Here is a 12012-nt window from a genome sequence, read left to right on the forward strand (position 1 = left end):
TGTTTTGGTTTTAAAAAACAACTTCTATTTTATTTGAGATGGTACAGCTGAAGTAGAATATCAGTTTAAACATTTTAAGCATTTATCAGTTTAAGCATGTTTCAGGCTGAAACTCCAGGCTGTAAACTGATCACAACATACAGTGCAAACATACTTTTAGATACAGCATTCTGAAATAAATACCAACTAGTCACATGAGCAGCAGAATTAACAAAACCCTCGTTTTTCCTATGACTTTGTATTTTGTCGGTGGATTCCCAGGTGTATGAGAAAGTGCGGCTTGCGCTGACTTTATCCATGCTTGTACATTAATACTTTCTCTTTCCTATATGGATTTTTTGGGTGTTTGCCATCTGGATTATTGGCTGTTTGTTAAGGGATGAGCCCCCTACTCAGGGGAAAGTAGGAGACCTTAGCTGTTACCCATTATATCTGATGTTCTCGCAGCTGTCGGATATTCTGCCTTTTGCACAGCTGGCAGATAAAACAATTTATAGGAGGAAGCTGAGGATAAGTAGGGTGAATGTAATGGACATAAGCACAAGTTTTATACTGAATAGGATGTCGGAGGGCCTGAGAAATGAGTGATGGGCACTACATGTGTGTAGGGAGGAACTGAATGCCATTCTCCGAAGGTGCTGTGGTGGGGTCTTGTTGCTGCTATTTGGATTAAAACTTACTGTTGTTTTATTGAAAAGGGGGAGAAATTTTCTATAGATGCTGTTCAGAATGGCGGGGGGGGGAAGCAGCAGCTGGAAGTATTTTGGTGAATTTCTGTGTATAGATATCGAAGAATCTGTCTTCTTACACAAACATGGATTTCTGGCTGCAGCAGTTACAAGCTTCATGAGTTGCAGCAGCAAACCAAGTGAAGAACCAAAGGATGGCTTTCTATTTGCCTCCTTATGTTGGTGTTATTACTCCAGCCATAGCCACACAAAAAAAAGAGGTAATTGAAGTAGTGGCATGAAATCTTTGCTGCTAAATTCTGCAGAGAATGCTAAGACCAGTAGCATAGTAGGACTACTATTAAAATACTATCTCCAGTTCTACTCTCTTCATTTCAAGAAGGGTACGAATATACAAAGGAAAATTTACATAAGAATTTATCTTTCCAGTGACTGCTTTAATTTATCTTTGGGGACAAATTCTACCCAGTGTTTGGGCAGCAAGGTAGGGTGGCTGTTTTCTTAAGTCTAACCTATGAATCTCTAACCTTTGAATGCTCCTGTGTAAGCCCATCTTCCCTGGAACCTGGAGAGAAGAGGAAACTGCATTGCCCTCAATCTGCCCAGAACTCTAGCAGCTCTGCATTAAGGTAATGACTATTACCAAAATCAGCTTGGCCTGTCTTGCCTTAGCTCCATGGAACTATGAAGCAGATAACTGCAACGGGTTTGCCCAAACAGCTATATTTTCCTGAAGGGTTGCCAAAACATCTCTACTGCTCTTTCAAAAGTCTCTGTAGATCAATAAAACCACTTACTAAGATGATGCCTTCACATATTTTCTCTGGAATTGGCAGAGCAAAGAGCCTAAACTTGTGCCACCACATTCAGCTCTGAAACCACTCAATACCTTTATCCAAATATTTATAATGGATGGGGGTACTGAAGAAAATCTCAGAAAGAAATCTGACATGATGTTGTAGAAGTTACAGAGGACTCATCATTTGGTTCCCAGGGGTGGACAGATAAGAAATCTCTTTTTAGTTTGCGCTAAATTGTCACCCTATCGTACAGAGAGACTAGAACTGCATACCCAAAATAATAGATTGGTATAGACTCAGACTCCCAGATAATACAAATGGTTGTTGACTGATGTGGCTAAGTCCTGTTTAGCCATAATATTCAAGGTTGAAAAGCATGTGGCTACTGTCAAGGAATCATAGAGTAATTTAGATTGGAATGGACCTCTGAAGTTCAACTAAGCCAACTCAAGATTCAAGTTTGGAGCTAGATCAGGCTGGTCAGTGTCTTGTCCAGTCAAGTTCTGAATTTCTACAAAGACAGAGATGCCACAACATCTCTTGGCAATTTGTTCCAATCCACCCTCACTGTGGATTTTTTCCCTAATGTCTAATCAGAATTTCCCTTGCTGGAACTTGTGCCTGTTGGCTCCTGTCTGTATCATTGTGTACATCTAAGTTTGGCTCTCACTTCTCTACAACCACCCATTGGGTAGTTGAAGTCAAAAGATCCACACTTTCACCTTTTCTTCTTAAGACTGAACAAACCAATCTTTCACCTTTTCCTCGTACGTCACGTGCTCCAACATCTTGACGGCCCTCCACTGGACTTGCTCCAGTATGTCTCTTGTTTTGAGGAGCCCCAAACCAGACAGTACTCCAGTTGCATTGATTTGCAACAGATGTGGAATTTGATTCTTAATCATTTATGACTACAACTTGGTAGTAGAGCACTGGAAACCGTGGTTGAATTAGTAAAACCTGAGATAAACTGGGACAGTATGTGCCCATTTAAAGCAAAACTTAGACTATTTTGCTGCCAGATGGAGGATGAAGGAGGAATTTTCCTTCTGTACAAAGTATCAGAAATATTGGACATTTTGCCTTCCAGTGTAGATCTAATAAAACAATTTGCTGGGAACTGCTTATGTATTTCTTAGGAATATAGATGTCTGAGATACTGGTGGAGTCTTTTTTTACGATATAGTTTTCACTTCTGGAACTAAAATCTTTTGTTTGTTATGTGGGCAGGGAAAGCATAATGGATGCTCTTTTCAACCTCCCTAGATTTAGCAGGCAATATGTGATTGCCAGTGATTCCTGAAGTGTGTATCCAACACAACAGATAGTCCCTTCTCATCCAAAGTTCATCTCTGCTACCCATCCATTTCCATTCTCTTTTCCTGAACTACTATTCCCTGTTCAAGGTTTCTTTTGTACCGGCTGCTTCCAAACGATCCATCTGACTTTGTTGTTGTTCCATTTCTTGTTCTTCTAATCTCTCATTTCAGGCTATCCTCCTCTTGCTAGAAATTGGTGACACTTAGGGATACCAAAGGGGAAGGATTGTTATGCTGTTGTTCGGTTAGTCATCACAATCCGTGACGTTTTCTTACCTTTGTCTTGCATCTGTGATGAGATACTGTGATAAGTGACTTGGCTAATGGGATTACCGATACTACATTCTTAATTTCCTGTTACGTTTCTGTATCGTTCTTGGCGTTGATGAAATGCAAGCCGGGCAATAACTTTTTTATAACGCTACTAAAAAATATCAATAACCATGAATTCGTGAATTCAGCAACTGTTAAGCTACTAAAACTGAAAAGAGTTATCCAGACCTAGGAATAACTGAAGAAACCATCCAATTCGTTCAGATATGAGAAGAAAGGAGAAGGGAGAGATGGCAGAAAGTCAAATAGTTCTTCCTTCCACGCCATTATCTACATGTAAAAGCCAAGTTAGTTAACATGCCCGTAAGTTTCGGCCTGCACAGGCAGTCTTTGCATGGGCTTCCACCACACAGGCTTAGCAGAGAGTACATTAAGCTGATGTTAAACAGTAAAAAGGAAGAAGGCTGGGAAACCAGAGAGAAGGCTCACTGGAGTGAGACCTGCCCAAAACACGGCGATCCCACCTGCCAGGCAGCAACATGCTTGCTGAATTAGGTCTCAGTAACTACAATATATCTGCTCAGTTCTCCAAGGTATCTCCAAGGCGGAAGGGGACCAGTAGCTGGAATGGATGTTACCCATCAGCAGATACTCTGCGGTAGGGTGTAGGGTGTTCATGCTGAAGGCGGTCCGTGTTCTGAGGAGCAAAATGGGCAGCTCTGCATGTGCCAGGCCCGTTTTATTGTTCATCTCTCTGAAGCAATTGGCAGAACCTTTCCTTGGCAGGTGAGACAGACAGACTTCAGAAAGTACGTCTGTGGAGCCTGCTGAAGCAAGTCTAAGTCAGACTTGCTGTTAGCTGGCGGTAATTATCAATGGTATTTAAAAACAATTCCTCCATCTTTGTAACTTTTTTCCTAAATATTGAAAAATTTGTTCTACTCGGTTTCAGCATAATATGATAGACCTCTTCTTCATCATTTCTAGTAATAAACCTGACCTCTGCCTAAAGCTGCTACAGTCATCGAGCGTGCTATTCTTACAGGAACATTCACTCTGAGTTAGAAAAGCATATTTTGGCATGCCTTCTTGCGTAACGTAAGTTGCAGGGATCTCTCAAGTTGAGACAGAACGTTTACCTCACTGATGGCTTTGGAAAGTGACATTGCAGAGGACACGCTTGTCAAGCGCAATAACCTCTGGTACGTTCAGGGAAAAGATGCCAGGATGGGATGCTCTTTCTGGTACATTTCAAATAACTTAACTACATACGGGGCCTCTTTGAGTCCTGAAGGAACACTATGGATAGTGCAAACATTGCAAGGTTAGCAGTAACTGAAGAGCTCCAGAAAGTAAAAGAACGGTTTCCACAAAACCTTTATGGAGCCTGTTCTCCAGGATACAGGGCTATCACAAAAGTAGGAGAAAACTCTTAATTACCGGTGGTCAGTCGCTAACTATTTCTACGCAGGAAAGTGATAAATGGAAATGGAATAATGGAGTTCTGCACCACCACTAAGGAGGCAACGTTGCTGCGTATTATATAGCTGGTCCTCAGGAATTCACTGGTAGCTTTACATGCACGGTGTTTCCTGACCGGAGGGATCCAATATTCCTTTGTTTTTGCTGTTCTCTGATTTAAGCATCAAACTTCATAAACAGAAAGGAATATTCTTTCACTGTGTTCCAAGCATGCCTGACCACCTCTCATGAAGTTCACGTACGTCCAGGCAATTTTAGCGAAACTCTACTTTGCTTCAGCGGCTGAACTGGCTTTTGGGCAATTCCAGCACGAAGAAGCTACAACAGCTGGATATCACCATTCTCTTTTCAACCCTGCAATAGTGTGCTGAGGCTACTTCAATGCTTAAGCAATACTAAAAAATTGGTCAGACTTTTAAATTTGCACTGTGGTGAATTCAGGTGCTTTTGTATGTTTCTGAGGTAAAATAATCACTATGGATGTGTTTGTGCCAGGTGTGATTCTGTCCAAAATTGCTGCCCCTACAACGGAAATAAAAGTGGTCGCCTTTGAAGTATTTCTAATTCTGGGCCAGGGCACAGCACCTGCTGTTGCACTCAAACAACATAATTTTAAGTTGTAAAGATCAGATTAATTTAAAAAAAAATTGGCAATTTGTTACATATTATTAGTATTTAAAATTCTCTCATATGGCTTTTGCAGTTTTTCCTTCTTTTCCAATACATGAGAACAAAGCACTCTTACCTCTTTCCTAACAAACATTTCTTGCTACGGTGTTACAGAGTTGTGCTTGAAACTACCCTCCTGGAAGATCCAAGCACAGAGGAGAATGTTGGGTGGGTTTTTTTTTTTTCAGGAGGCAGTACCTCACAATCATTAAGGTCTGCCAGCCTGTCATATGTAAAAACCAGAACAGCCAGCGAACAAGCACCTACTGAGAACCGTGGCGAGCTTGAGAGCCCGGGACAGAAAAAAGAGTTATGACATTATTTTCTATATTTATTTACAACTAATTTAATACCTCCATGTTGAAGCGTAGGAGCTCGACAGCTGTTTCACTTAAGACTGGCTATATTCTAAAAGGTAGTAAATGCTGCCATCTAATGGCATCCGATCGCTGAACAAAAGCTGTCGGCTCATTCCAGCTCACACCGAACAGAATGAGTAGTTTCACCTCAAAAGCACCACTGTGCACCGCAAGGCACAAAAGCAACCCGAGCTGGAGAGGAGCAGGTCTCAAGCAGACCCATCAAGTCTCTCTGCGTCCTGCTGCCCAGCGCTGCCGACACCAAGCGCCGATTTCTGAGCTACCCGAAGAGGTCTGCAGACCTCCTTTGTCAACCTTTCTCTGAAGAGAAGCTGGTTCTGGAAGTCATAAAGCCAGTTCAAACCGTACCGTAGCTGAACTCTTTAACTCTCAGCTTTCATGTGCCTTTATTTGTCCTACAGATGGCTTAGATTTGGCTGTATCTGCCATATTTTAATTGTATTTAACAAGGCAAATGACAGTAAAAATTGAGGAACTACCTTATTGCTCCTGCTATTCTTGGCCTGAAAAATGCTAAATCTTTTCTGATTCCCTGTAAAAAGTAAAACATTTTCAGGTTTCTTGTGTTAATAGGTAGCTATTTTTGGAAAATTATATTACTGTGGTTCTACCCCTCTAATAACAGATTATGTCTTGTAATAAACCGAAACTGAAGATACCTCTTACAAAACAGACAAAAATGCGTTAAGCATCTGAACTCTTTATTGAAGAATCTAAAATAGTCTTATTTCATTAGTAGTTCTGAGGCCACCATGACACTTCATCTGACCAACCTAAACTGCAAAACACCAGTAAAAGTACTATTAATGCACATTATTCATACATGGGTTTTTTTCAGAACCAATGAAATAAGTACTTCCTCTAACTTTAATAAATGTTGTCTCGTAAGATATACCATGAACTCCTTTTCAGATTACTAAGTAATGCTTTCTATGACATTTGGATGAAGTACAATGATGAATTTTTATGTACAATAATTCTTAAGATTTTCTGGAAACAATACCTCTTGCATAACATCCTTTGATTTTGGTAACAAAATCACAATTTTGATACACTGAATGATACAAAGAACAAATTATATACAACTTTCAAGCACAGACACCTGAGGATGGTATGTTAAATCCATTTAGGTGCACGTGTAAAGACACCTCAAAAATTCTTAAGCATAAACAAATCCATCCAAAGGCACTAGGAGGAAGATGGTCCCAAACAACATAGAAATCAGTGGCTGATTATACTCAAGTGTTTTGAGTGAGCTCTTTTACAGAAAATGCAGTAATTATTTAATTTTGCTACAATAACCAATTTTTCAAACCAGGCTTTATCTCTAAAGAGATATACATTGTTCTACAGCCTTGTGTGCTTATAAATCATATTACAGTTACAACTGATCTTTTACAGATTTCTTCTGTAAACACAGAAATATGAAGTAATACAAAAAATGACAGGTGTAAAAAATGAACCCACCTACTCCAGTAGCTGAGGAAAAAAATTCCATGGTTTGATTTTCCTCTAATATTTGTGACATAGTTGTTCAAATCTTAATTGTTTTAAGGAGCATTTGCAAAATTGAACAATCACAATACTTAAAGGCTGCCATCATTATTCTAAATTTAGAGTATTATGCTCTGGGATCAAAATATTTTCTCCATCTGAAAATAACTGATATCAGTTTAATCAAAAACTGCTGCAGCCTGGGGCAACTTTATGTGTCCACTTTATCGCTAGCTGTTTCAGCAATCCCATCATAAAATAAAGGGAGAGATATGGAAGATGTAGTCCGTGATTTATCTAGCTTCCTACCATTATCTTCATTAAGCATTGATGCAATAAGTCTTTCCTTCTCATGTGTTTCTTCTTCAAAGACAGCACTGTTATAACGTTTATGATGGTATGAGAAAGATTTATTTTTAAAAGAACGCTGCATCAAATACCTCCTGAAGGCCCTTTGAATAATAAGAGCCGATACCTCCTCTTGTTTTCTTTTAAGGGTAGTCGTAATTGGCTTGTAAGAAACTTTAGATGGATTGGCAGCCATAAATTTTTCTTCCATGTGTAATTCAAGACCATCCAAACCCCTAGATTCTCCCAAGACCCTTTTAGTGAGGGCAAGCAAGATATCCAAGCAGTGGATCTTATCTCCGCTAACTATAGGGAGGTCCATGGATATGAGCTGAATTTTATTAGGCTTTGGAATGCGTAAGGGTTCTGCCAGAGCATCTGCAAAGTCTGAAAGAGCAGAAGAGCTAATAAACTGTGTTGCCTGAGGATCAAACTTTCCCCAGGTCTCATAAAACATATCAAAGTCATCGTCACAAAGAGGATCTGTGCTCTCTTCAGTGGCAACACTGAAGTTCTCTAAAATGACAGCTATGTACATATTTACAACAATGAGAAATGATATAATGATATAGCTTACAAAAAATAAAATACCAACATCCTTATTTGCGCAATTTTTTTTCTGCTCATCTGTTAAATTTAAGTTAGGAGCACATGAATCAGGTCCTTTTAACAGAGGGACCAAAAGACCATCCCAGCCAGCTGATGTTGTAATTTGGAAGAGACAGAGAATGCTGCCCTCAAAGGTTTGAAAGTTGAAAAGGTTATCAATCCCACCTTCCCAACCAAGACAGGCAAAGTTTGTCATGCCCACAATGGCATAAATGAACATAACCAGAAAAAGCAAAAGACCAATGTTGAACAGTGCAGGAAGAGACATCAGTAATGCAAAAAGAAGAGTTCGAATTCCTCTAGCTTTTCGAATTAACCTCAGGATCCGGCCAATTCGTGCCAAACGAAAAATTCTCAAAAGTGCAGGAGAGAACAAAGTTTGAAAGCCTTCAGAAAGTCCAACACCTTTGAAATGAAAAAGAAAACAAAATGTTGTCAAGCCAAATTCCCTATTTATGTCCATTTTGTTATATTCTATGCTTCAGATGTTGAAAGTGACATTGATCATATTACATCACTTTCCACAAACACATTATCATCAATACTACAATTACGTACAAAAGAGCTTAGGAAAAGAAAGACAAATTGTAATACCTTTAAATATTAAAGAGTTATCAAGATAATGTATAGTTTGGAAACTGCATTCTCCCAGATTTCTCTAATTAATTCAGGGGATGAAATTACGCATTGCTCCAGTTCTTAAAAAATCCTTTTAAATCCATTCAGCTCCTGTGCTGGAAGCTATGGGGCTTGTCTCCTAGCTCCTGTCTGATTGCTGCTTCTTCTCCAGGCCTAAGCCACATGCTAAACATGAGACTTTCATTAATGCTTGGTACGTGAATGAGATCAGAGAAGAGCAAGAAGAAAATAAAGGAAAACCATCTTTCAGTATTTGTCCTCCCTCACACCTCATTCTATGATCCTACTACCAGAGTAATGAGTACCTTCAGCAATACAGTAGTAATGTAAATGATTACAAACGGAAGACTTAAGAAGTTAGCATTTTTCTGGGTTGCATGGGATAGTAAAGGGCTAACTGTGCTTAGGGATGAAGCAGAGAACTCAGATCAGTTTTGCTTTCCCATCCTTTATTCTATGATATAACCTGAGCCTGAGTAGGAAGCACAGACCAAATAAACTGTACAAGAAACAAAAACTATATATGACCCTTTGTAGAGAAAATGATAAGCACCTAGTCTTCTTTGAAAAGCAAAACAAACCGAAGCCAATTTTAATAAGACTTTTCACAGTCACAAATAGTGGCCCAGGTTTAGAATGGTGCTGAGCAGTTAAATTTTCCTGGGCTTTCTAAATCAGCCCTCAGGATCCGCCTTCTTAAAAGAAAGTCCTGGCAAATAAATCTTTCCCATTTTTCATACAAATGAATTTTTAACCCGAATTTACTTTTACTGTGAAAACAACAATTAATGTGATTTACATGTAAATCGAAAGCATAAAAACATTAAGGCAACAGTTTAAGTACAATAACTTAGAAAAGATGTTACATTAATATCCAAAAGATACTACATTAAATTCCTATTCTGTTAATTACTCAAAGAAACTCATACTTTAAAAAAAAATTGAAAATTTGAAAAATATCCATTTACCTTTTAGTACTCTGTAAAAATATAAGGCAAAACAAAAATATATCCTTTTAGAAGGCATCACTTAGCACATGGTTTGAAAAAGTACAATGGATCTGGAATTTGTTTATCAGAGAGGTGTAAGTGGTTACTTCATACTGAAATTTGGCTTAGTATTGGTAAGACACATTACCTGATCTAATAACAATTGATACTTACTAACTAGTGAAAGGACCACAACAGCGAAATCAAATATGTTCCAGCCACTGGTGAAGAAGTAATGTCTTAAGGCTAGTATTTTTATGACACATTCCCCAGTAAATACAGCCACAAAAAAGTAGTTGATTTTATTAAGAACATCCTTGATGCCGTTCTGGCTATTTTCTGCCATCATAATGACCATATTTAGACAGATGAAAGTCACAACGGTAATGTCAAATGCTTTATGCGATACTATATCAAAGAGTAATCCTTGGAACACATTCTGTGGAGAGAATAAGAAGAACTGCTTAATGCTACTTCTAAGACCCAGGTTACATTCAAATATTAATCAGTAATTTGTGCTTAGAAAGAGAATTTAAGAGAATATAAATTTAACAATAAGCTACTAGAAGCATTTTTAGGTGATTTCTTTACACCTTCAAAGAAAACACTCAGTACTTGGCTAAGTATTTTCAGGTGTCATGCAACCACATTTCCTTAGAAAAAAAATATACAGCAGGAAAATATTCAGAGTACCTTGTGATTGCTCTTTTAGTAGAAATATTTATTGAAGCAGACATTTTAGGATAAGCAATTCTAATTAAAATGTCATAAGCAAGAAAATCTCTGAATAGTTACTATGTGAAGCCAGGCATTGAATTAAATTAAAGAAACTATAAGAAATAAAGCATAAGATTATTTAAAAGTAAATAACAGCCATGGGGCACGTACTACTCACTATTCATTCTCACCTGCAATAATCCAATCTAGTTGCAGAAGGAGTATCATGCAACTTAAGTAACCAAGATCATGTTATGAGTATCAAATACTTAATATGAACCTTTATAAATAGGTTGTGCAGTTGAATAGGTGACAAATAGGCTGTAAATTTCCTTAATTAACACCCACAAAGAAAGACTGCATTAGATGGAATTAAGAAAAAGAGAGTAAAATGTAAATACTATATTGAATAAGGAAGATGATGGGCTCTAACGTGAAGTTTATTTCCAGATGCCCGGCTACTGAGTTTAAATATGGTCACGCTCTTTATATCTTCTATCATATTCTACTTAAGATGGTCTCACCAGTGGTCTTGGGATGGGTTTTTGAGGTTTCTTCGATCCAAGTTTTTTTAGGGCATTATAGTACTTTTTCTGTTCCTCAGTCAAAAATAGATCTTTTTCACCTAAGTAAAGGGAAAGAATACTGTTGTTCAGCTGAAGTTTAAGCAGTCAACTAAACACCAGCAAGTTTATGTAAAAAAAAGTAAGTTACAGCTGTCGCGAGTGGGATCTAAGAGAGCACAGAGACAAAACGTGTCTTCACCATTTCTTCTTTTCCCCTTGTTCTTTGAAAAGATGTACTGCAAAAAGCTCATCAGGGTTTGATCGTGAAAGTCTAGTCTAGGCAGTGTTCCCGAGCCAGGTTCCTCAACTGTGAGAGCCTTTCTGAACTTTTACACATCTATTTCACGTTTTAAAAATGACATAAGTCTCATCAACAAGTAAAATACTTTCCACTTATATTTTTGGGAAAGGTAGGAACGGAAGTATATTGCTGGGCTACCAAGTAAATGGAGGATTATGAATAAGCACTTTGGGCCCAAGTTCTACGGGGGGTTCCTGATAACGAATTTCTGGTGCTGATCTTACTACCATCTACGCCCCTTGTATTACTTAGCAGTCACTTTGAACTGAGTATTCAGGAGAAGCCACTTGTCATAAAAGCATTGAATGATTAGCATTTTGTAAAACAAACATAACAAATGTTCAGTAGGGCATCTGCACCTGGAATCACTCTGGCAAGACCTCTGAAAATTCAGTTCAACTTCATTATATGGAATCTCAATGAAAATCCCCAAGAAGCAGCAAAGAAGTGAAAAAAATGCCCACTTACAGCATGTACTGAGAAAAGAAAAAAAGTGTTACGTCCAGATCAACTTCTAGTAAGTGTTCAGGCTCATAAGCTACTTAACCAGTGTTGTTTCTGTCTGTGGGGACTGTTATAATTGGGACTTTGTAGTAAAAGGAAATTATTATAGTGAAGTTGGACTGTTGTTCCTCAACCCCTACACATCCTTCCTCTGTTCAAATGCAGAGAGCAGAATTTCTTGTGGGCCTTATTGCTATCTACCTTTACCAAGGGCAGTAATTCTTTGACACTTG

At 38.4% G+C, this 12012-nt stretch overlaps 1 protein-coding gene across 1 annotated transcript in view; it reads right to left on the bottom strand.

Annotated features, from left to right (window-relative positions):
- Positions 1 to 7317: 7317 nt before the first annotated feature.
- LOC143157547 (sodium channel protein type 5 subunit alpha-like) overlaps positions 7318 to 12012 on the bottom strand; it is a 46955-nt gene continuing 42260 nt past the window's right edge. The window contains exons 23-25 of the mRNA XM_076332373.1: positions 10933 to 11033; positions 9866 to 10130; positions 7318 to 8468 (exon numbers count right to left, since the gene is read on the bottom strand). Of these exons, the coding sequence (XP_076188488.1) occupies positions 7318 to 8468; positions 9866 to 10130; positions 10933 to 11033 (1517 nt within the window). The remainder of the gene's footprint in view (positions 8469 to 9865; positions 10131 to 10932; positions 11034 to 12012) is intronic.

Source organism: Aptenodytes patagonicus, chromosome 2, assembly GCF_965638725.1.
Source record: "Aptenodytes patagonicus chromosome 2, bAptPat1.pri.cur, whole genome shotgun sequence".
NCBI lineage: Eukaryota > Metazoa > Chordata > Aves > Sphenisciformes > Spheniscidae > Aptenodytes > Aptenodytes patagonicus.